Source organism: Capra hircus, chromosome 6, assembly GCF_001704415.2.
Source record: "Capra hircus breed San Clemente chromosome 6, ASM170441v1, whole genome shotgun sequence".
Lineage (NCBI taxonomy): Eukaryota > Metazoa > Chordata > Mammalia > Artiodactyla > Bovidae > Capra > Capra hircus.
The window spans coordinates 45,222,549-45,248,490 of NC_030813.1; the positions used below are offsets into that span (position 1 = coordinate 45,222,549).

Below are 25,942 nucleotides of genomic sequence, written 5' to 3' on the forward strand. Positions count from 1 at the left end.
AGAGATAGAAACTGTTGAAAAAAAATGGAAAATGGACAGAGCTATACTAATCTTTAAGACGATATTGAAGAGCTTAAGGTACCTGTAATAGGAATCACAGAAAGGGAACAGAGTGGAGTAGAAAATTTTTTGAAAAAATAATGACTGAGATTTCCCCAAATTTGGTAGACTTACGAATTTGGTAAATTTACAAATTAAGAAACCGAGCAAAAGCCAAACAAGGTACATATATTTAAAAAAGAAAAAGGAAGAAAATTATTAAAAAGTCAATGAACTAGAGAACAGATAATCAATGGACCCACAGATGGCTTTTTGAAAAAACCAAAAATTTATATAAACTTCTAGCTAGATTAACCAGTGTTTAAAAAGAGAAAATGCAAACTACAATATCAAGAATGTTTGGGGGAAATGACTAAGCCCTGGCTCTCCGGGACTTCTAAGTGGGGGAAACATATGTTAGTCATACAAAGAAATAAATACACAGGTATACATTGTGGGAAACAGGAGAGAATTCTGCAGGGGAGGGAGAGGCCGATTTGGGTTAGAGAGGGGCACCTCTGCAAAGGTAGATTAACATCCACCCCTGCGCTCCACAAGAAGTAACTTTAGACCCGCAGGGCGTCTTCCCCAGTTTCGGAAGACAGGTGGCGGCCGGGCCCCCGCACAACGCCCCCGCACTTCCGCGCAGGCGCGGGGGAGGCGCGAGGTGGGGCTCGGCGGGCGGGCGGGCGGGCGGGGCAACCGCCTGGCGGGCGCCGAGCTGGACAGTGCACTGGCTAGGTTTCTTCGGTCTGACCCACAGGCTCCGGTTCCCCGCGATGCCGAGACCAGACCCGAACGCCTCGCCTCTCTGAGTCGGTCTCAGCGCGGAAGGCACAGAGGGAGGCCATGGCGGAGGCCTCCGAGCCCGGGAGGCCAGAGTCCGCCGGCAGCGGGAGCCTGGAGGAGGACGAGGAGGACGAGGAGCGGGAGCCTCTGCTGCCGCGGATCGCCTGGGCCCAGCGGCGGAAGGTCGCTCCGGGGGGCGCCGTGAGGCTGGAGACGGCTGCCGGGGAGGAAGGTGCGGCCTCCCCTAGCCAGGCCAGCGACCGGGAACTGCCGCTTCTGCCCCGGGATGCGTCTTTCTCCTCCTCCCCGGGCTTGGGGCGCCAGCGGAGCTCGCCCACCAATCTGGACCGGAACCGCCCCGTGGGTTCAGGTGCGACCCGGCTCTTCCCTACTCCCGCGCCCTGCCAGACTGCCCCTCTCCGCCGCGCTCAGCATTCAAGCCCCTCCTCGGGTCGCTGCCCCCGGCTTCTTTCTTTCTCGCCCGCTAGCCCCTGCCTGGTAGGAAAAGCTGTTCGCCAGGCATCTCGTCCTGAGCACCGGCCGAGGGTTCAGCTGTCTCTCACACCTTGGTCACCTCGCCTTTTTCTCCCCCATCCCCGCTCCCCCGTCTACTCGCACCTTCTCCAGGGGCAGTATAGGCTGCTGCTCCTGACGCAGGAGGTTGTCATTAAACTCCGATCCCTGGGGCCGTCCCCAAGAGTGATCCTAAACTTTTGGAATCAGACAGGAAATCTTAACACTAAAATGACCTAAGTTGTTTGCTCAAATTTGGCTTTAAAGTTTTGGCTTAAGAACCCTGAACTACCAAGAAAGTTTGTGAATTTGCAAGGTGGATGACAGTCAAGAGATAGCAAGAATATCCGGTTGCCACTGGGACACGTTTCAAAAACTTTAAAAATATTGTTATTGTGACATTAGCCAGAGGGGGCAGAAGCAGTTGAACTTCTGTACCTGCTTTCTCTCTTGCAAAGTTTTCTTTCTCGAGACTTTTTAATTTTTGTACAGAAAAAGGAAAAACCTTTTTCACTATTAAGCAGACAGCCTCAGATGAAAGAGAGGGTTATTGAAATGTTGAAAGGTAGTAAAATTTAGGCACGAAGCTGCAGGCATGGGTGTTTGTTGCTAAATGGAACTTTTTGGCATAGATGTGTTGAATTAGGCTAATTTAAAAAATATAATAGACTTATAAGGGTCCTAGGTAGCACTGGGACAGGCTTGTTTTGTAAAATGATCCTGCTAACACTTGCTCCGTGGTGGTAAGGATGGTTTAAATGAGGTAATGTTTGCATTCTGCCTGGAATATCACTCTGCACATGACAGCTTAAAGAAAAGGCACAGAAAATGTAGTTTGCATTATGCTGCTGAAGTTTTTGTGGAGATTTTACACATTCTGCTAGTGGTACACTAATGGGGCTTCTGTGCTTGATAGAGTAGGTTACTCTAGTTGTAGTTATGGTCAAATGGTAGAGTAAATGAATCAAAGAGGCCCGAGGGAAGCAGACTTTAATGAAGAAAGCTTTAACAACCTGGTCTGACTTACAGGTCAGCTGTTGCTGCTGCTGCTGCTAAGTCGCTTCAGTCGTGTCCAACTCTGTGCAACCCCATAGACGGCAGCCCACCAGGCTCTCAGGTCCCTGGGATTCTCCAGGCAAGAACACTGGAGTGGGTTGCCATTTCCTTCTCCAATGCATGAAAGTGAAAAGTGAAAGTGAAGTCACTCAGTTGTGTCCGACTCTTAGTGACCCCATGGACTGCAGCCTATCAGGCTCCTCTGTCCATGGGATTTTCCAGGCAAGAGTAGAGTGGGGTGCCATTGCCTTCTCCGACAGGTCAGCCAGCTACCATTATAATGTTAACTTTTGGATGCATCGACAGTACAACATTTAACAGAACAATCAAACATGGATTTGGAACCAGATCACAAATGGATCCACATTCACCCAGCTACATTAATTATAATGGTATATAATACCTAGAAACCTGTCTGTGAAGTCACTGAGGTTTGTGTGGCTAACTTGCCTTTTTCCACCCAAAGTTACCTGTGTAGCTAGATTTTAAAGGAACCTTGAAAATGCATTTATTCTGTGAAGGTAAGATTTTGCAAACAAGTGATACTAAAGCTGCTGCTGCTGTTAAGTCGCTTCAGTCGTGTCCAACTCTGTGCGACCCCATAGACGGCAGCCCATCAGGCTCCGCCTTCCCTGGGATTCTCCAAGCAAGAACACTGGAGTGGGTTGCCATTTCCTTCTCCAATGCATGAAAGTAAATAGTGAAAGTGAAGTCGCTCAGTTGTGTCCGACTCAGCATCCCCACGGACTGCAGCCTACCAGGCTCCTCTGTCCATGGGATTTTCCAGGCAAGAGTAGGGTGCCATTGCCTTCTGATATTAAAGCTAGAAAAAGTAAAAGTGAGGATAGAGTGTAATATTGGAATACAAATGGATTATTAAAGAGAATTTTAACCATTTTTAAATGGCAATAACATTTATATCTCAGTTGATGGTTTTCTGAGATTTTCAAGGCTGCTTCTTACCATCTTCAAGCCTGGTGGCTCAGATGGTAAAGAATCTGCCTGCAATGCAGGAGACCTGGTTTTGATCCCTGGGTCAGGAGATCCCCTGGAAAAGGGAATGGCTACCCACTCCAGTATTCTTGCCTGGAGAATTCCATGGACAGAGGAGCCTGGCGGACTACAGTCCGTGGGGTTGCAAAGAGTTGGACATGACTGAGCAACTATCACTTTTTTTTTTAATATTTCATTAATTCTTACAATAGCGCAGCAAGTTAGTTGGGTTAAGTCATCCTGGATATGAGCATGGAAAATGAATGAAAACTGCAATGACTAGTAGTTGATAGAAACTTCAGCTGTAAGCCAAAATCAAGGTCTAGAAAGTGGAAAAGCCAGACTGAACCTAGTTCTTTCATATCCTGCATTTTCCTATAGATCCCCAACTGTTATAAAATAATTGTTACCTTTATTTACTTATTACCAAGGTCTTATTTTTAATGGATTTAAAAATAGTTTCGAACTACAAAAGCTATTTTTAAAATTTCAAACCATTCTCCTAAAAAGTTTGATTAATTTAATTACATAATTAAGTCATTTTTTGAATTCATTAACTTCCTTTGTCCTTTACCATCCAATTTCCATGAAGCCATCTCTCTAGTTCCAAGATATTCTTATCTTTAGATTGATATTAGCATCATTTATCAAGCTTAACTATTCTGTGTATGTAAATGGGAGCTTTATGTACTTTAACCAGTGGAAGAATGGCCTAGCTCTGTTATCTTTACTTGAACAAGGCGTGTGGCAAAGTCTAGAACCAGTGTAAACATTGGATTGTTGGATCGGTGTCAAAGTAGGAGAATTAGTGGTATTCCTTTTGCTAGTTGTCATTTTACTCAATGAGTCAGAGAGTAGTAAAGATAATAATAGTTAATACCCACAAAACAATATGTGCAGGGCATAGTGCATGTGTTTCATATATATTAATTTATAACCAACCCTATGATATGAGCACTTTTTAAAAATTCTCATTTTAAAGAAGCACAGAGGTGAATTGAAGGTTCCAGTTAATATAAACCAAAAGCACTTATCAGTTTTTGTTGGAGAGCCTAGTGATTAGAGAACGGTGTTAGAATTTACAAGCTACCAAAGTAAAAGAAAGTGTGTGTTTATAAGCCATTTAATGATTCATGGTGGCTTTATAAATGTTTGAACAAAATAAAGTCATTTAAAAGTAATTATGAGAATGGGAAGTAAGAGTAATGAAATAAATAATGACTGGAAGGCCACCGCTCCTTAGGTCAGTCCCAGTGGGAGTATACAGAGGTAGAACTGACAGTCTCCTCAGAAGATCTGAATATTTTCTAGTACAGAGACAAAGTTTCACAGTTTATTCCTTAGAAGGAGTAAAAGTAATATTAACTGAACAAAATTTAAAGAAAATATAGCTGTTTAAGCTCCTTAGCTATAAACAATCAAACCAATGACAGTAAAGCTTCAAACCAAATATCTATAGCACATATATCTTGAAGTGGTATAACTTAGAGTGGATTCTCCAAGTTAAACTCATGGCTAAATATACATTTAAGTAAGTAACTAAAATGAAAGTTGTAGGATGTAATTGTGAATTATGAATCAGAAAAATCTACTGAAAAATAATTACTTTGATTTTTAGAAGAGTTGATATATATTTGTGTTGCTTTTTTTTCTTTTCTGGTAGTAATTAGACAGGACCAGTTGTCTTCCAAGTGCCTTTCTGGACTGTGATGGTATATCCAGACCATCTTCAAAGAACACCAGTTTTCATGTAGGGAGATAGTCTTGTTTATCGAAAAGAATTGCTCAGTGAAGGGACAAGCTAAAGAGAAAGGGATTGAAAATCTGCTGGCTGACTGTATAGGAATGGTTCAGGTTTGGGTTGAAGCTGAATTATTAAGTGTCCAGAGTATGATCCTGGGCTCCATGAGAGTAACAAAGGCAGGTTCTATGATGAACTCATAAAGCTTAACCCATAAAGCAATCTGAAACATGTAACAGTAATGTCAAAGTCTGCACATAGTTTCCAAAAGAACTGCTTTAGTACAGGATGGGAGAGACCAAAAGTGGTCCAAGAGTTTAGCCAGTTCAACGTGAATTAGTATGACAGGACTCCTAAACAACGATTGTAATACTAGAGTACTTCTTATTTTGGTATAGTGTCAAGACTGAGAGCTGTCTCTGTTCTCTGTAATGGGTTGCTCGATTCTGGAGACCATATTTTTAAAAGGCACATTGGAAAACTGAAGCATGAAGCCAGAGGGCAACTCGGATGCTGAAAAACCTGAGAACACTTCCATGTGGAAGGAGGCAGAGAATAGAGGAATCTTAGGGGAGCATGACATGGTCTGCAGCTATGTGAAGGCCTCTACCTGGGAAGAGAGGAGTAAGTAGACTTTTGTTTTGCTCCAGGTGGCAAGTCTAGGACATTGGGTGAAGCTACAAGGAGCCATGTTTCTGAAAAAGAAAAGTTTTGTATTTATTAAAAAAAAAACACACACACACAAAAAGTATCAACAACAACAAAAAAATGAGTCTCTCTCTTTGGAAGTGTTTAAACATTGGCCCAGAGACCACCTGCTGGAGATGTATTATAGAAAATATACCAGTACTGGGAACAAAGTTGAGATAAATAACTTTCTGACTTATTTCTTGTTACCTAGAAGAAGTATCATTTGATTAATGTAGGAATTACTAGCATATTCTGCCATGTAAGTAATACTTTATTCATTTAAGTGTTTATTAAGAACCCACTAAATGCTGATCCTTCTTCCAGGTGCTAGGGCACACAGTGAATGAGAAAGACAAAGTTTCTCCCTTCATTCTTTTTTTTAAAAATATACATTTATTTATTTTAATTGGAGGCTAATTACTTTACAATATTGTATTCATTTTGCCATACATTGACTTGAATCCGCCATGGGTGTACATGTGTTCCCCATCCTGAACCCCCCTCCCACTTCCCTCCCCATACCATCCCTCTGGGTCATCCCAGTGCACAAGCCCCGAGCATCCTGTATCATGCATCGAATCTGGACTGGTGATTCATTTCACGTATGATAATTTAAATGTTTCAATGCCATTCTCCAAAATCATCCCACCCTCTCCCTCTCCCACAGAGTCCAAAAGACTGTTCTATACAACTGTGTCTCTTTTGCTGTCTTGCATACAGGGTTATCGTTACCATCTTTTCTAAAGTCCATGTATATGCATTAGTATACTGTATTGGTGTTTTTCTTACTGGCTTACTTCACTCTGTATAATAGGCTCCAGTTTCATTCACCTCATTAGAACTGATTCAAATGCATTCTTTTTAATGGCTGAGTAATACTCTATTATGTGTATGTACCACAGCTTTCTTATCCATTTGTCTGCTGATGGACATCTAGGTTGCTTCCATGTCCTGGCTATTATAAACAGTGCTGAGGTGAACCTTGGTGTACACGTGTCTCTTTCAATTCTGGTTTCCTCAGTGTGTATGCCCAGAAGTGGGATTGCTGGGTCATATGGCAGTTCTATTTCCAGATTTTTAAGGAATCTCCACACTGTTCTCCATAGTGGCTGTACTAGTTTGCATTCCTACCAACAGTGTAAGAGGGTTCCCTTTTTTCCACACCCTCTCCAGCATTTATTGCTTGTAGACTTTCGGATTGCAGCCATTCAGACTGGTGTGAAATGGTACCTCATTGTGGTTTTGATTTGCGTTTCTCTGATGAGGAGTGATGTTGAGTATCTTCTCATGTGTTTGTTAGCCATCTGTATGTCTTCTTTGGAGAAATGTGTGTTCTTTGGCCCATTTTTTGATTGGGTCATTTATTTTTCTGGAATTGAGCTACAGGAGTTGCTTGTATATTTTTGAGATTAGTTGTTTGTCAGTTGCTTCATTTGCTACTATTTTCTCCCATTTTGAAAGCTGCCTTTTCACCTTGCTTATAGTTTCCTTTGTTGTGCAGAAGCTTTTAATTAGGTCCCATTTGTTTATTTTTGCTTTTATTTCCAGTTTTCTGGGAGGTGGGTCATAGAGGATCCTGCTGTGATTTATGTCGGAGAGTGTTTTGCCTATGTTCTCCTCTAGGAGTTTTATAGTTTCTGGCCTTACATTTAAATCTTTAATCCATTTTGAGTTTATTTTTGTATATGGTGTTAGAAAGTGTTCTAGTTTCATTCTTTTACAAGTGATTGACCGGTTTTCCCAGCACCACTTGTTAAAGAGATTGTCTTTTCTCCATTGTATGTTCTTGCCTCCTCTGTCGAAGATAAGGTGTCCATAGGTGTGTGGATTTATCTCTGGGCTTTCTATTTTGTTCCATTGATCTATGTTTCTGTCTTTGTGCCAGTACCATACTGTCTTGATGACTTTGGCTTTGTAGTAGAGCCTGAAGTCAGGCAGGTTGATTCCTCCAGTTCCATTTTTCTTTCTTAAGATTGCTTTGGCTATTCAAGGTTTTTTGTATTTCCATACAAATTGTGAAATTATTTGTTCTAGCTCTGTGAAAAATACTATTGGTAGCTTGATAGGGATTGCATTGAATCTGTAGATTGCTTTGGGTAGTATACTCTTTTCACTATATTGATTCTTCTGATCCATGAACACAGTCTATTTCTCCATTTATTAGTATCCTCTTTGATTTCTTTCACCAGTGTTTTATAGTTTTCTATATATAGGTCTTTAGTTGCTTTAGGTAGATATATTCCTAAGTATTTTATTCTTTTCGTTGCAATGGTGAATGGAATTGTTTCCTTAATTTCTCTTTCTATTTTCTCATTGTTAGTGTATAGGAATGCAAGGAATTTCTGTGTGTTGATTTTATATCCTGCAACTTTCCTATATTCACTGATTAGCTCTAGTAATTTTCTGGTGGAGTCTTTAAGGTTTTCTATGTAGAGGATCATGTCATCTGCAAACAGTGAGAGTTTTACTTCTTCTTTTCCAATTTGGATTCCTTTTATTTCTTTTTCTGCTCTGATTGCTGTGGCCAAAACTTCCAAAACTATGTTGAGTAGTAGTGGTGAAAGTGGGCACCCTTGTCTTGTTCCTGACTTTAGGGGAAATGCTTTCAATTTTTCACCATTGAAGATAATGTTTGCTGTGGGTTTGTCATATATAGCTTTAATTATGTTGAGGTATGTTCCTTCTATTCCTGCTTTCTGAAGGGTTTTTTTTTTTATCATAAATGGATGTTGAATTTTGTCAAAGACTTTCTCTGCATCTATTGAGATAATCATATGGCTTTTATTTTTCAATTTGTTAATGTGATGAATTACATTGGTTTATTTGAAGATATTGAAGAATCTTTTCATTCCTGGGATAAAGCCCACTTGGTGATGATGTATGATCTTTTTAATGTGTTGTTGGATTCTGATTGCTAGAATTTTGTTAAGGACGTTTGCACCTATGTTCATCAGTGATATTGCCCTGTAGTTTTCTTGTGGCATCTTTGTCAGGTTTTGGTATCATAGAATGAGTTTGGAAGTTTACCTTCCTCTGCAATTTTCTGGAAGAGTTTGAGGAGGATAGGTGTTAGCTCCTCTCGAAATTTTTGGTAGAATTCAGCTGTGAAGCCGTCTGGACCTGGGCTTTTGTTTGCTGGAAGCTTTCTGATTACAGTTTCAATTTCCATGCTTGTGATGGGTCTGTTAAGATTTTCTATTTCTTCCTGGTTCAGTTTTGGAAAGTTGTACTTTTCTAAGAATTTGTCCATTTCTTCCACGTTGTCGATTTTATTGGCATATAATTGCTGATGGTAGTCTGTTATGATCCTTTGTATTTCTGTGTTGTCTGTTGTGATCTCTCCATTTTCATTTATAATTTCATTGATTTGATTTTTTCCCTTTGTTTCTTGATAAGTCTGGCTAATGGTTTGTCAATTTTATTTATCCTGTCAAAGAACTAGCTTTTGGCTTTGTTGATTTTTGCTATGGTCTCTTTTGTTTCTTTTGCATTTATTTCTGCCCTAATAAAGATTTCTTTCCTTTTACTAACCCTGGGGTTCTTCGTTTCTTCCTTTTCTAGTTGCTTTAGATGTAGAGTTAGGTTATTTATTTGACTTTTTTCTTGTTTCTTGAGGTATGCCTGTATTGCTATGAACCTTCCCCATAGCACTGTTTTTACAGTGTCCCACAGGCTTTCAGTTGTGTTTTCATTTTCATTCGTTTCTATGTATATTTTGCTTTCTTTTTTGATTTCTTATGTGATTTGTTGATTATTCAGCAGCGTGTTGTTCAGCCTCCATGTGTTGGAAGTTTTAATAGTTTTTCTGCTGTAATTGAGATCTAATCTTAACTCATTGTGGTCAGAAAAGATGCTTGGAATAATTTCAATTTTTTTGAATTTACCAAGGCTAGATTTATGGCCCAGGATGTGATCTATCCTGGAGAAGTTTCCGTGTGCACTTGAGGAAAAGGTGAAATTCATTGTTTTGCAGTGAAATGTCCTATAGATATCAATTAGGTCTAACTGGTCTATTGTATCATTTAAAGTTTGTGTTTCCTTGTTAATTTTCTGTTTAGTTGATCTGTCCATAGGTGTGAGTGGGGTATTAAAGTCTCCCACTATTATTGTGTTATTCTTAATTTCCCCTTTCATACTTGTTAGCATTTGTCTTACATATTGCAGTACTCCTATGTTGGGTGCATATATATTTATAATTGTTATATCTTCTTCTTGGATTGATCCTTTGATCATTATGTAGTGTCCTTCTTTGTCTCTTTTCACAGCCTTTGTTTTAAAGTCTATTTTATCTGATATGAGTAGTACTACTCCTGCTTTCTTTTGGTTTCTATTTGCATGGAATATCTTTTTCTAGCCCTTCACTTTCAGTCTGTATGTGTCCCCTGTTTTGAGGTGGGTCTCTTGTAGACAACATAAATAGGGGTCTTGTTTTTGTATCCATTCAGCCAGTCTTTGTCTTTTGGTTGGGGCATTCAACCTATTTCAGTTCAGTTCAGTTCAGTCGCTCAGTTGTGTCCAACTCTGCAACCCCATGAATTGCAGCACACCAGATGTCCCTGTCCATCACCAACTCCCAGAACTCACTCAAACTCACGTCCATCGAGTCGGTGATGCCATCCAGCCCTCTCATCCTCTGTTGTCCCCTTCTCCTCCTGCCCCCAATCCCTCCCAGCATCAGAGTCTTTTCCAATGAGTCACCTCTTCACATGAGGTGGCCAAAGTACTGGAGTTTCAGCTCTAGCATCATTCCTTCCAAAGAACACCCAGGGCTGATCTCCTTTAGAATGGACTGGTTGGATCTCCTTGCAGTCCAAGGGACTCTCAAGAGTCTTCTCCAAAACCACAGTTCAAAAGCATCAATTCTCCAGTGCTCAGCTTTCTTCACAGTCCAACTCTCACATCCATACATGACCACTGGAAAAACCATAGCCTTGACTAGACGGACCTTTGTTGGCATTTAAGGTAATTATTGATAAGTATGATCCCATTGCCATTTATTTTATTGTTTTGGGTTCGGGTTTATACGCCCTTTTTGTGTTTCCTGTCTAGAGAAGATCCTTTAGCATTTGTTGGAGAGCTGGTTTGATGGTGCTGAATTCTCTCAGCTTTTGCTTGTCTCTAAAGCTTTTGATTTCTCATTCATATTTGAATGATATCCTTGCTGGGTACAGTAATCTGGGCTGTAGGTTATTTTCTTTCATCACTTTAAGTATGTCCTGCCATTCCCTCCTGGCCTGAAGAGTTTCTATTGAAAGATCAGTTGTTATCCTTATGGGAATCCCCTTGTGTGTTATTTGTTGTTTTTCCCTTGCTGCTTTTAATATTTGTTGTTTGTGTTTGATCTTCATTGATTTGATTAATGTGTGTCTTGGGGTGTTTTGCCTTGGGTTTATTCTGTTTGGGACTCTCTGGGTTTCTTGGATTTGGGTGATTGTTTCCTTTCCCATTTTAGGGAAGTTTTCAACTGTTATCTCTCAAGTATTTTCTCATGGTCTTTCTTTTTGTCTTCTTCTTCTGGGACTCCTATGATTCGAATGTTGGGGCATTTAACATTGTCCCAGAGGTCTCTGAGATTGTTTGTCCTTATTTCTTTTAATTCTTTTTTCTTTTTTCCTCTCTGCTTCATTTATTTCCACCATTCTATTTTCCACCTCACTGATCTTATCCTCTGCCTCAGTATTCTACTGTTGTTGCCCTCCAGAGTGTTTTTGATCTCATGCCCTGATGGCTCAGAGGTTGAAGTGTCTGCCTGCAATGTGGGAGACCTGGGTTTGATCCCTGGGTCAGGAAGATCCCCTGGAGAAGGAAATGGCAACCCACTCCAGCATTCTTGCCTGGAAATCCCATGGGCGAAGGAGCCTGGAGCGCTACAGTCCAGGAGGTCGCAAAGAGTTGGACACAACTGAGCAACTTCACTTTCACTTTCACTGCATTATTCATTATATATTGACTCTTTTTTATTTCTTCTAGGTCCTTGTTAAACCTTTCTTGCATCTTCTCAACCCTTGTCTCCAGGCTGTTTGTCTATAACTCCATTTTGTTTTCAAGATTTTGGATCATTTTCACTATCATTATTTGGAATTCTTTATCAGGTAGATTACCTATCTCCTCCTCTTTTGTTTGGTTTGGTGGGCATTTATCCTGTCCCTTTACCTGTTGGGTATTTCTCTGCCTCTTCATGTTGTTTATATCGCTGTGTTTGGGGTGGCCTTTCCATATTCTGGCAGTTTGTAGAGTTCTCTTTATTGTGGAGTTTCCTCGCTGTGGGTGGGGTTGGATGGGTGGCTTGTCAAGGTTTCCTGATTAGGGAAGCTTGTGTTGGTGTTCTGGTGGGTGGAGCTGGATTTCTTCTCTCTGGAGTGCAATGAAGTGTCCAGTAATGAGTTATGAGATGTCAGTGGGTTTGGAGTGACTTTGGGCAGCCTGTATATCGAAGCTCAAGGCTATGTTCCTGTGTTGCTGAAGAATTTGTATGGTATGTCTTCCTCTGGAACTTGTTGGCCCTTGGGTGGTGCTTGGTTTCAGTGTAGGTATGGAGGCGTTTGATGAGCTCCTGTCAATTAATGTTCCCTGGAGTCAGGAGTTCTCTGGTGTTCTCAGGATTTGGACTTAAGCCTCCTGGTTCTGGTTTTCAGTCTTATTTTTACAGTAGCCTCAAGACTTCTCTATCTCCTTTTGAAGACAATGGGCTGCTTTTTTGGGTGCCTGATGTCCTTTGCCGGCATTCAAAAGTTGTTTTGTGGAATTTTCTCAGCGTTCAAATGTTCTTTTGATGAATTTGTGGGAGAGAAAGTGGTCTCCCCATCCTATTCCTCTGCTATCTTAGGACCACCTCCTCTCCCTTCATTCTTAAGAATTTTCATGGACTAGATCTGAAAATAGTATATCAATTTTATGAACATGACTAAATACTTGGATTATTTATTGTTATAAGTAGGTTAAATATGCCCAAGGGCCCTTTTTGCAATATCTTTCTCAGCATAAGCTTTTAAAAATTAGTAAATAATAGTTCTGTGTCTGAATTAAGGCAAGTTTTAAATTAAGGAAAGTTTATAGTGTGAATTTTCGTGAGATTTACATGTAATAACATTTATATGCCTTTCAAAGAAAAATGTGAGTATTTAACTTGTCTACCATTTTAAAAGATTAATTATTAATTCTGCAAATATATATTGAGTGCCTCTTATGTTCCAGGAACTATAAAAAGTTGGGTATGTAGCAGTGAAAGAAATACTTGTCTTCTTGGAGCTCACAAAGTAGCTAAGTTATATGATAAGTTAGGTGATAAGTGCTGAGCCGATAAATAAAGTGGACGTTAGGGGATATTGTATGGAGTCTTGGGGGCCAATATTAGAACTTAGATTTTTTTCTTTTGAATGAGATGGAGAATCACTGGGCTGCCCCATGAGTGAAAGTGCTGGGTCCTCACCAGTAGACCGTCAGGCAATTAACTGACTTAGGTTTTAGAAGGATTCTATAGCTTCCCTGTTGAGTATAGAGAGGAGACCCATTAAGAGACTCTTGTGACAATCTAGGCTAGAGTTGATAGTGATTTGAATCGCATGGAAGGAATGGAGATTGTAAGACGTGGTTAGATTCTGGATGTTCATTTAAGGTGGAGTTATACAACCTGCTGATGGATTGGATGTGGAGGGTGAGAGTGAGGTCATGGATGATTCCAAAGTTTTTTGCAAGAGCACCTAGAAGATTTGGAATTGCCAGTAATACAGGGAATACTGGGAGTGAGGCAGTCGAGAGAAAATGAATTGAGTTTGAGGCAGTAAAGTTTGCGCTGTCTGCTAAACATACAAGTGGAGAAGCTTGAGTATAGTAAGTAGTCTGGGGTGGCTTGATATATTAATCTGGAAGTCATCGGTGCTAATGAAGAGGACCATGAACTGAACCTGGGCTTTCCAAAGTTAAGCTGCTAGGGAGATGAAAATGAGCCCACAAGAGACTGAAAAAGAGGAGCCGATGAAATGGAAGGACAACCTGGAGAAATGGCATCTTGGCAGTCAAGTGAAGTGAAGTCAAGTTTTATGTGTTTGTGGAAATGATCCAATAGCGAGGGAAATACTGATTCAGGAAAGAACTGCTGAAGACATGTCCTGGGGTAGGACTTCCCTGGTAGGGGTCAGATGGTAAAGAATCCACCTGTAATGTGGGAGACCTGGGTTCAATCGCTGGGTCAGAAAGATCCCCTGAAGGAGGGCATGGCAACCCTCTCCAGTATTCTTGCCTGGAGAATCCTCATGGACAGAGGAGCCTGGCAGGCTACAGTCCATGGGGTCACAAAGTCGGGCACAGCTGAGCAACTAAGCACACAGTCAGAGAGATAGGTCTAGTATACAAAGTGGAAGAGACAACCTTAGATTTTGGATCATTTCTGTACAGTAATAAGCGGAAGGCAGAGAATGTGAAGGGGTAAATATGATGCTGAGAGCGGATGATCGTTTTTCCTGCCTGCTTCTGTTTTCTTCTTGAAATAGGAAACTAGATCATCTGCTGAGATGAAGCAGTTGTTGGGAATATGAGGAGAGGAGAGGGTATGAGATAGTTGTCCAGAAGAGTGGGAGAGTCTGTGTATCAGGGAAGTTGTCCTAGTTTAGGATGTTATGACAAAATACCCTAGCCTACGTGGCTTTTGGACAACAGACGTTATTGCTCAGTTCTGGAGGCTGGGAAGTCCAAAATCAGGGTGTCAGCATGATCAGGTTCTTGGCAAGGGCTCACTTCTTGGCTTGCAGATAGCAGCCTTGTCCCTGGGTCCTCACATGGCCTAACTCTATCGTGGGATCCCCACCCTCGTGGCCTCATCTAAGCCTAATTACTTCCCCCCAAATCCCCCTCCATATATGATCACATTGGGGAATAAGGCCTCAATGTATTTCAGAGGAACACAAGCATTCAGTCTTTAACAGGAATGTAGTATGCTCCCCAGACAACATGAAGAGTCCAGCTGAGGTTTGTGGTTTTTTTTTTAAAGGGGAGACACCAGGCATTTAAGGGAAGACACCAGGCATTGTGTTTGGCAAGTTCAGCTGTCCAGGCACAGGCATAGTCAGTAGACAGTTGGATTTAACCAGGATTGAGATTTTACAGGTAACTCTGATGAGGAGGGGGAAGAAGAGAGGGATTTTAGTGATGATTAACCATAATTTATGCTAGCCAAGGAGGGACACAAAGCAGGTGAAGACCCTTGAACAGTATTTGGTAGATCAGTGCTTTAAAGGTCCTAGTGGGATGGAAGAATTTTTGGACTCAGGATGCCTGAGGCAGTGAACCAGGAAAATAGAAGATGACTGAAATGCTAAGTGTGATGTGGTTGCAGGTGTTGGTGATGATATATCTGAGGAATGACTGACAGTGCAGGCTGAGGCTGGATGAAGAACAAAAGCACTGGGAGGGAGGAGTTCAAGTTAACGCAAGAAATTTGTGTGATTTTTTTCAGCGTAGCAAATATTGTTTTCCTTGTGTCTTAACTTGATATTTAAAGTGGGGCTAAAAAAGAAAGAAAAAAAAAAGACATTGAAATACTCCATGGAAAAAAAAGTGAAAGTGTTCGTCGCTCAGTCGTGTCCAGCTCTTTGTGACCCTATGGACTGTAGCCCTCCAGGCTCCTCTGTCCTGGCCAGAATACTGGAGTGGGTAGCCGTTCTCTTCTCCAGGGGATCTTCCCATCCCAAGGATTGAACTCAGGTCTCCCACATTGCAGGTAGATTCTTTCCCATCTGAGCCACCAGGGAAGTCTACATTTTTCTGTGCCTAAATGTCTTAACACTAGCAACCTAATCTAGTATTACAGGTCCATGTTGTGAGCTCATATGTTGTCAGCTATTCTCATAGCTGGTCTTTCTTCTTTTTTGCATTCTGTAGTAATGTTTTCTCAATGTAATAATTGTTGATTCTTCAGAGTTGAACACATTTTTGGATGATCCAGAATTTGCCGATGTTATATTGAAAGCGGAGCAAGCAATAGAGTTTGAAGTTTATCCAGAAAGAATCTCTCAAGGTTCAAGTGGAAGTTACTTTGTGAAGGATCCTAAGAGGGTGAGAATTTCATAGACCTACTGTATATAACAGACCTTTTGGAAAACACTAATTTTAATGTGAAGTCATTGTGAGTTTTTGAAGATATTTTCCTAATAAATCTGGTTGCACCCTCTGTTCAGAAATAAAGGTCAGTTTATTTTTAACTAAAGCACTCTACTGTTTAAAACTAGAGCTGTTTGTATAATTTCTGTTTTATTATTTTAATACTTGGCTTCAAGTATTTATTGAATATTCAACATTCAGATGTGGACTTGTGGGGTTTATATTCACAAGTCCTTGTTGTTTTTTAGTTGCTAAGTTGTGTCTGACTCTTTGTGAGTCCATGGACTGAAGCACGCCAGGCTCATCTTTCCTCCACTATCTCCTGGAGTTTGCTCAATTCATGTCCATTGAGTCGAGCGCTATCTAACCATCTCATCCTCTGCAGTTTTCTTTTACCTAAGCAGAATTTTCTTTTACCCTCAGAATATTTTTTCCAGCATTATTATACCAGAGAAGGATCCTGGGCAGTTTGAAGTTTGAAGGCATTGGAATGTGACAAAATGAAACGAACCAAAGAATAATCCTAAGGCAGAAAAGAGAACCTGATATGGACTTTGTTCCACTCAGTTTAGAATTTTTCAAAAATCTGTATTATCATTTCTAAAAGCTTTCTGAATGATGCATAGCCAGCAGTTCTTTTTTCAGGAGGAAAAACAGCTTATAATTCTACCCAAATATTTTTTCAAAGACTGAAGTTATATTTTTTAAAACAGTGTTTTTGAGATTTTAATATATATATATGTAGGTAGTGTCAATGTCTCAATCTTTATTCTAAGCTTGATTTCTTGATTTGTTCTTGTTGACTTCTTTATTAGTGACTCAGACTTTACTGCATTATAAAACAATTATATACTTATAATCAGATTTTTTATTTCTTATCTAAGGATAATTCAGCTTCTAAATTTAATATGAATATATTTTATCAGTGAAGGGTTAATAGGGTAGCAGAGATGTGCCTGCAAACGGGTCTCTGCTCAGGCTGAGCCCTTGCATATGAGGCGTTCTGCCAAAGAGTCTGGACACAGCCTTGAGTTTAATGGTCCCTTGCAAACGAGGGAGCATTCCCTTCTTGAGATAAGAAGGAGATGAGGGCTTTGGGCAGACTCTTCAGTAGACAGAGATTTCACTCCCCTTTGCTATACGATAACATGTATGCACCTGCACTGTACTGAAAAGGCTTATTCTTACAGTCTGGAATTCTGCCTAAGGATGGCTTTATAATAATAAACGGCAATTAGTTTGCCCAGTTGTTCCTCTGGTCAGAGTGGTGTCCTGTCTGTCTTTTGTATGTCTTGTATGTTCTGTGTCATTTCACTCGTAGTAACCAACAATCAGACCAATAATAAAGACAGTTCTAACAGGATATATATGCTTGATGGGCAACGACTTTTAGACATCCATAAGCAGTTTTTTTAAGAGGAGAGAATTTATTTAAAATTGGCTCATAAAAAAATTGAAAAAAGTAGGAGAATCTGGCAGCATAGATGTCACTATAGCCTATCATTTCCTTTGTATCTTAGAGATGGCTTTTTGTCATTGGATTTATTCATTTAACAAATGCTTGAATGCCTACTGTATGCCAGGTACTGTTCTGAGTACTGGTGATACAGTCCTCACAGAGAAAGTCCCTGCCCTTTTAGAATGCACACTTTCTGGGAACGTAGATAATGAATAATAAGCATATAATTTGAATATTTAATATATATTGGATAATAACACTGTTTGTCCTAGGTCACTGATTTTCAAACATTTTAAAATCAGCAGAACTCTTTTTTAACTAGGGCATCCAATATGTAAAATGGGTGTGACCAGAGGATGAAGTCTCAGAGCCCTCTCCTCTCACCTTCTCTAGGGTTTCTCAGAGCACAGTTTGAAAACCACTAGCTCAAAATATTATTGATTTTAGATTGTTGAATGAGAATGAGTGTAAAACTGTGACTAGAATTAAAACTCTTAATTGTTAAGGGTTATGCCCAAATCTGTTGTGGGAAGAGTAGAAAAAGACCAGAATGCATTTTTATGGATTAACATCTCCCTATGTTAAAAATCTAACAAAGTGTTTACTTTCTTCCTATATAGAAAATTATTGGTGTGTTTAAACCCAAATCAGAAGAGCCTTACGGTCACCTGAATCCGAAATGGACCAAATACGTTCACAAGGTCTGCTGCCCTTGCTGCTTTGGCAGGGGCTGCCTGCTTCCTAACCAGGGATACCTTTCTGAAGCTGGTGCCTACCTTGTGGACGAAAAGCTTCATCTGGGCATTGTACCAAAAACAAGGGTAAAGGAGGCGTTCTTTCTATTGTGTCCTTCTAGTCTACAGAATCTAAAGTCGCAGTTGGTGATCCAGAGTCACAAATGACTAGTAAATTGATTCTAGTGTCAGTCAGTTGGTTCAGTCACTCAGTTGTGTCTGACTCTTTGTGACCCCATGGACTCCAGCACGCCAGGCCTCCCTGTCCATCACCGACTTCTGGAGCTTGCTCAAATTCATGTCCATCGAGTCAGTGATGCCATCCAACCATCTTATCCTCTGTTGTCGCCTTCTTCTACTGCCTTCAATCTTTCCCAGCATCAGAATCTTTTCCAATGAGTGTAGACACACAGAATATCCAAGGGAATATCTCTTTCTCATGTGAGCTGAGATGATGCTGACAAAGAGAAGAGAAAGAACCAGCATTTAGAAAGCAGAAAAAAATCAGTGATCTAGAAATTCTGTTGAAGGTAGAGATAACTAACATACTCAGAAGATTCCTGTCTTTTCTTTTTGGCCTTTATACATTTTTACTTAAAGTTCTGTATATCTTTCTTCCTAATTCTCCATACTTCTTTCTTCAGCTGGCCAATTTTAGGCTGCCTCTCTCAGAAAGAAATACATGTGTGCCATGTAACTAACTTTGCAAAGTCTCTTAGCTTTTCTGTTTTAGATTCTCAGAGGCATTTAGTGTAGCATTAAACTTCACTCATTTGCAGCATTAGCGTGAGTTCCATGGTGTATGTGAATAGACATACTGTAACGCAAATTCTAATAGGTATTTCTCTAAACTACATTTCTAGGTGGTTTGGCTTGTCAGTGAGACATTTAACTACAGTGCAATTGACCGTGCAAAATCTAGAGGCAAAAAGTATGCTTTAGAGAAAGTGCCAAAAGTAGGTAGAAAATTTCATCGGATAGGACTTCCTCCTAAGGTAAGTTACTGTGATGAGCTTTGGGGGGGGGGGGTGGCAGGGGGTGGCGTGGCGGAGGGCGGGCAGTTCATCACATATTGGGCTTCCCAGATGGCACAGTGGTAAGGAATCTGCCTGCCAGTGCAGGAAGTGCAAGAGACACAGGTTCAGTCCCTGGGTCGGGAAGATCCCCTGGAGAAGGAAATGGCAACCCACTCCAGTATTCTTGCCTGGAGAATCCCATGGACAGAGGAGCCTGGCAGACTGCAGTCCATGGGGTCACAAAGAGTCAGACACAACGAAGCACACACAAACTTCACCAAACTTCATCACATATTACCAGAGGTCTGCAGGCTCTGCTGTGGGCTGTGGATATATTAGTAAAAACGGTTTTCTCATCTTCAAGAGCTTGCAGTAACAAGCAGTCTCAACACAATATGATAAAGCTGTTAATGATGATTAAGTGTGGAGAGCTTATAGTGGGTAGAGGAGGGATATTTAATCCAGTTTGGAGAGGTGGGGAATTTCCAATAGGAGATTGCACCTAAGGCTTTATAAAGTTACAGCTGAAAATACAGGCCGAGAATTAGACCTAGACTGTACTCCAAGCCTCTTTACCAGTTAGCTCTGAGACCTTGGGCGAGTCTCTTATTTTCCAAGCTCCAGTTTCTATAAATTGAGGATAACAGAAACTACTAGGGTTGTGAGAATAAAATGATAAAGTTTATGTCAGGTGACTCAGTATAGTCCCTGGCACATAGTAAATGGTAGTAACCAGGTTTACTCACTACATATTAGATTTTGTTTTTTCCTTATCATAGGTTTTAAATAAACCTAAGGGATGATTAGCAACTAGCTCAGCAAGGATAGTGAAGGTTAATGGGAAAAGCATTCTAAAAAAAGCAATAGACTTTTTATTATTTTTTTAAATATATTTAACCTGGAATTTTTTTTGTCTTGTTGTTGCTATGCATTTATCTATATAAAAGAATTAGAGTAAGAACTACATAACTTGTCTTTAATATTGTACTCCAAGTAAGCAGGAAATTTTGAAAACATTGACAAGGCTTGTTACTCCTTGCATATGCTGAAATAATTTTCCTATTTATCACTACTAGGACCTCATTATGAGTGCTTTAGAGAAAACATTTAGGAAATCATTAAAATTTCATGCCAGCAACAAGTCACATAAAGTGTTGAGATGTTTATTTTTGGTATCACCATCCAGCTTGTAGGATTTTAATTCCCCAACCAGGAATCGAACCCCTAGCTCCTCAGCAGTGAAAGCATGTAGTCCTAACAACTGGACTGCCAGGGAATTCCTGAGATAGATTTTCTTTCTAGTGATTTGTTTGTATTTATGAAGCCAGCTTCCCTGATGGCTCAGACAGTAAAGAACCTGCCTGCAAGGTGGGAGGCTTGGGTTCAATCCCTCAGTAGGGAAGATCTCCCAGAAGGAGGAGATGACAACACACTCCAGTATTCTTGTCTGGAGAATCCCATGGACAAAGGAGGCCAGCCAAGTTACCATTATCTATGTGTTCTGTGCTGTTTAAATTGATATTTTCTTCTTTAAAAAATTGTTTAATGTTAACAGCTCGTAATTTTAGTGATAGGAAACCTTATCATATAGACATATCTTCAAGGAAAGGACTTTTCTAAAAACCACTGTAGAGGTTATGATTAATTCTTTAAAATTTATTACAGGATCTTTAAGCTACATAGTCAAATAATTTATTCATTTTAAAAAAATAAAGTTATTTTCTGTGGTAAAAAAGAATCTTAATATATTTTTCCAGTAAGATAAAATACACTAATATTAAATAGCCAAGAGATGTACAGGTTTTGGTCTTCATAATTGAATTCATTTTAATAAATATTTTTAGAAAATAGCATTCTCGTTGAGAATATTACCTTGAGGACATGTGTGTATTTTCTTTTTCAATTGTCCTAAAATAGCTTCTATGCTCCTTAAAAGTCTAGGATTGATCATTTTTTATTTGCTATGTATTCTTTATGTGATTATTTTAAATTAATGTATAAAAATAGTTTTCTTGATAAATGTGGCTTATGTAAATTAGTGTTAACTTCAGTTTTTCTTATTGTATTTATATAAAGTATTTTTTGACAGTACTGCTGAGAAATTTTAAAAGTAATTCCGTTGTTCTTGTATTTTCTTTTCTAACTATAATTCTTAAAATTATAGATTGGTTCCTTTCAGTTATTTGTTGAAGGTTACAAGGAGGCTGAATCTTGGCTTAGGAAATTTGAAGCTGACCCTTTGCCTGAGAATATTAGAAAACAGTTTCAGTCACAGTTTGAAAGATTAGTTGTTTTGGATTATATCATCAGAAATACAGGTATGGAAGTTCTCTCATTTTTTTACTCACATCTTCTTAACTTTCAGACTGTATTCAACTCTTGTTTATCCAAATGAAAGATGTAAAGTTTTGCTGCAGTAGTCTTAAGGCTACTTTTTGAAAAAGGCAAAGTCTTTTTATTTGCCTGCCTTGGAAAGCAGAGATGTAGTGCTGACTCTCCCAGGCAGAATTAACCTCATACTGGAGATTCTGACTCAGGGCTGGCTCCTGCCCCAGTGATAGTGATGAGTACCTGTCCCTCAGGTGGAGTTTCTTGGCAGCAGTACAAAGCCTGCTGAAAATTGGAGATGTTATCTGCATAATATGAATAATTAAAACTTGATTGTGTAAGTTATTTTAGATGCTTATTTTGACATTAGATGACTATTAGTACAGTCTGTAAATACAACAAACTTAATTTTTTCTTTGCTGCCAGGGAGCAGTGACATTGTTGATAACTTGAAGCAGTGATTCCCAAATGTGGTTCCCTGGTCTCTTTTAGGGTCAGTATTATGTGGGCCCAAATGCATCTTCTGGGAACCCATCCCAATCTACTGAACGTGGGTCCAGCAGTTAGTGTTTTAACAGGTCCGATGGGGCTTCCCTGGTAGCTCAGTCAGTGAAGAATATGCCTGCAATGCAGGAGACCCAGGTTCAGTCCCAGGGTCAGGAAGATCCCCTGGAGAAGGAAATGGCAACCCACTCCAGTATTCTTGCCTGGGAGATCCTATGGACAGAGGAGCCTGGCAGGCTATAGTTCATAGGGTCACAAAGAGCTGGACATGACTGAAGCGACTAAACTACCACCCACCAGGTAATTCTGATATACTCTGAAGCTTGAAAACTCTAGTTCAGAATTTTTGCTCATTTATATTAGTTTTGGAAAAAAGATTATGTACCTTTTTAGATTTACCTTTTAAAATCATACAGTCTTAAATTAATGGTAAAATTAGTGTAGAGTCCAATGGAATATAGTACTCAGTCACAAAAAAGAATGAAATATTGCCATTTGCAGCAATGTGGATGGACCTAGAAAATGTTATACTTAGAGAAGTAAAGCAGACTGAGAAAGATGAAAATTATATGGTCAATTGTATGTGGAATCTGAAAAAAGTAATACCAATGAATGTGCATACAAAACAGAAGCAGACTTGCAGACGTAGGAAACAAACTTACGGTTACCCAAGGGGAGAAGGAAGGAAAGAGGGACAAGTTAGGAGTATGGGATTAACAGGTACCAACTGCTACACATTAAATAAATAAGCAACAAGGAGATGGTATGGCACAGGAAATTATATTCAATATCTTATAATAACTATAATGGAAAATAATCTGATAAATTGTGTATTTACCTGAATCACTTTGCTGTACACCTGAAACTAACACAATGTTGTGTTCAATAAATCAACTCTATTCCAGTTTTTTAAAAAATTGGTGTCTAGAGTACTCTTGTCTTGACATTAGGTAAGAGCCCATCCAGAAATTTGCTTGGTAACAGGGGTATAGTTTTTCTCCCTAAGGTGAAGAGAAATTATCCTTTCTAATAATGCTGATTTAAAAGTTCTTGACAGTAATTGTACCTACTTCACACAGTTTTTGTAAGAATTTGATGAGTTAGTACATGTTAAGCACTTAACAACAATGTCTGGCACAGAGTAAACAATAAATGTTAACTAACATTTATGAGTATTTTTAGTTTATATGTATTAAATTGAAGCCTTTAATGTGTTAATATGATACAGATAACAAACGCAGGTCTCAAAATTGAAGAGGCGACTAGATTTTTCTGCTTGATATTAAGCTATGATATCTATAAAAAATGAAGTAATAGATTTTTCATTTGTTTTGAAAGACAGGGGAAATGATAACTGGTTAATCAGATGTGAAAAGCAGACACATGAAGATGAAATTACGGTGAGGGAATTTTAATATATATGCATATATAAACACACTATCAGTGTCTAATAAAAATTCCTTGAAGTTATTCTTCATCACTTCCTCATTTCCTTCACCTTAATCCTTGGTTTTTGTTTCTTTTTTCTGTTTTTTATCATCTTCTTTCTTTCCTTCACCTGCTTATGTTGCATTTTTTATTCTGTTTTTGAAATCTCTGTGCAATTTTATTTTGTATGTTGTATTAGTACAGAAGGATAATATCAGCTCAGTACTGATATTCTTTTTACTGGAAAAGGTCAGTATTCATTCCAGTCCCAAAGAAAGGCAATGCCAAAGAATGATCAAACTACCACCCAATTGCACTCATCTCACATGCTAGTAAAGTAATGCTCAAAATTCCTCAAGCCAGGCCTCCACAGTGTGTGAACCGTGAACTTCCAGATGTTCAAGCTGGTTTTAGAAGAGGCAGAGGAACCAGAGATCAAATTGCCAACATCCACTGGATCATCAAAAAAGCAAGAGAGTTCCAGAAAAATACCTGCTTCTGCTTTATTGACTATGCCAAAGCCTTGACTGTGTGGATCACAGCAAACTGTGGAAAATTCTGAAAGAGATGAGAATACCAGACCACCTGACCTGCCTCTTGAGAAATCTGTATGCAGGTCAGGAAGGAAGCAGCAGTTAGAACTGGACATGGAACAACAGACTGGTTCCAAATAGGAAAAGGAGTACGTCAAGGCAGAGTCATCCTGCTTATTTAACTTCTATGCAGAGTACATCATGAGAAACGCTGGGCTGGATGAAGCACAAGCTGGAATCAAGATTGCTGGGAGAAATATCAATAACCTCAGATATGCAGATGACACCACCCTTATGGCAGAAAGTGAAGAGGAACTAAAGAGCCTCTTGATGAAAGTGAAAGAGGAGAGTGAAAAAGTTGGCTTAAAGCTCAACATTCAGAAACCTAAGATCATGGCATCTGATCCCATCACTTCATGGCAAATAGATGGGGAAACAAGGGAAACAGTGTCAGACTTTATTTTTGGGGGCTCCAAAATCACTGCAAATGGTGACTGCAGCCATGAAATTAAAAGATACTTGCTCCTTGGAAGAAAAGTTATGACCAACCTAAGCAGCATATTAAAAAGCAGAGACATTACTTTGCCAACAAAGGTCCATCTAGTCAAACCCTTTTTTTTTCCAGTAGTCATGTATGGATGTGAGAGTTGGAGTATAAAGAAAGCTGAGCACTGAAGAATTGATGCTTTTGAACTGTGCTGAGAGTCCCTTGGACTGCAAGGAGATCCAACCAGTCCATCCTAAAGGAAATCAGTCCTGAATATTCATTGGAAGGACTGATGCTGAAGCTGAAACTCCAATCCTTTGGCCACCTGATGCGAAGAGCTGACTGATTTGAAAAGACCCTGATGCTGGGAAAGATTGAACGTGGGAGGAGAAGGGGATGACCGAAGATGAGATGGTTGGATGGCGTTACCAACTCAACAGACATGAGTTTGAGTAAGCTCCAGGAGTTGGTGATGGACAGGGAGGCCTGGCATGCTGCAGTCCATGGGATCACAGAGAGTTGGACACAACTGAATGATTGAACTGAACTGAACTGATTCTTATCATTTAAAGCTGTTACATTACTTTAAAAAGTTTGTAGTTTTCATAGTTCATCAAAGAATTTTGAAATTACATATTCAAAGTACTCAGCAATAAATAAAGAACACACATGATACATGCAATAATGTGGATGAATCTCAAAACCCTGCTGAGTGAAAGAAGCTAAACAAAAAGGAAGATACCGTCTGATTCCTTTTATATAAGAATCTAGAAAGTGCAAACTAATCCCTAGGGACAGAAAACAGATGATGTTTGCCCGGGGTGGGATAGAGGGAGGGAGGAGACTGCTAAAGGACACAGGGAAACATCTGGGTGGTTTCATATCTTTCAGTGCTTATTGACTTGTACACTTTCATGTGTAAAGTTTATTGTGTGTAAATTATACCTCAGTGAAGTTGTAAATAGAAAAAAATGATAGAAATAAAAATAAATGACACAGCAGAAGTGGGTTTAAAAATACACATATAAAAATATACATGCTTATAATAGTTTCTAAATATATCTTATTGGTATATCTAAAGCAACTGGATTTTACTGAAAACCTTATTCTTTTGCTCTGAACTATTTTGTGCATTCTCATTGAGATAAGATATTTGATACAAACTAACAAACAACTCTGACATGTATCATCTGTACCTTCACTCTAATACTTTTAATTTAAAAATTATCTTTTTCACCTTTTCAAAGTCTAGACCACTGAATAATGACAATGTCTCTTTTTAGATAAGAAGTGCTCTTCAACATGAAAACTGTCTTGCTCCTGAGGCTTGCATTTTCATTACAGGAGAATGGAGAAGTTAGAAATGGCTTACATTCTGTAATCAAGAGTATCTTGAGGTTCCTTCTACCAGACCTTATTACATTTAGCCATGGTTGTTGGAAAGTTTTATTTAGAAACATTTTGTATTTGAACTAATTTTTTCCATGAAACCCTAGGAAAGACTTTATTTTAGTAAGGTAACTTCATCATTATCTTA

The 25,942-nt window shown here is 39.4% G+C and overlaps 1 protein-coding gene across 1 annotated transcript in view; it reads left to right on the forward strand.

The window, feature by feature from the left end:
- The window catches only part of PI4K2B (phosphatidylinositol 4-kinase type 2 beta), a 35,228-nt gene continuing 10,021 nt past the window's right edge, over positions 736-25,942 (forward strand). Inside the window, exons 1-6 of the mRNA XM_018049344.1 lie at positions 736-1,198; positions 15,735-15,871; positions 17,996-18,196; positions 18,973-19,104; positions 21,290-21,443; positions 23,296-23,357. Of these exons, the coding sequence (XP_017904833.1) occupies positions 889-1,198; positions 15,735-15,871; positions 17,996-18,196; positions 18,973-19,104; positions 21,290-21,443; positions 23,296-23,357 (996 nt within the window). The 5' untranslated portion in view covers positions 736-888. The remainder of the gene's footprint in view (positions 1,199-15,734; positions 15,872-17,995; positions 18,197-18,972; positions 19,105-21,289; positions 21,444-23,295; positions 23,358-25,942) is intronic.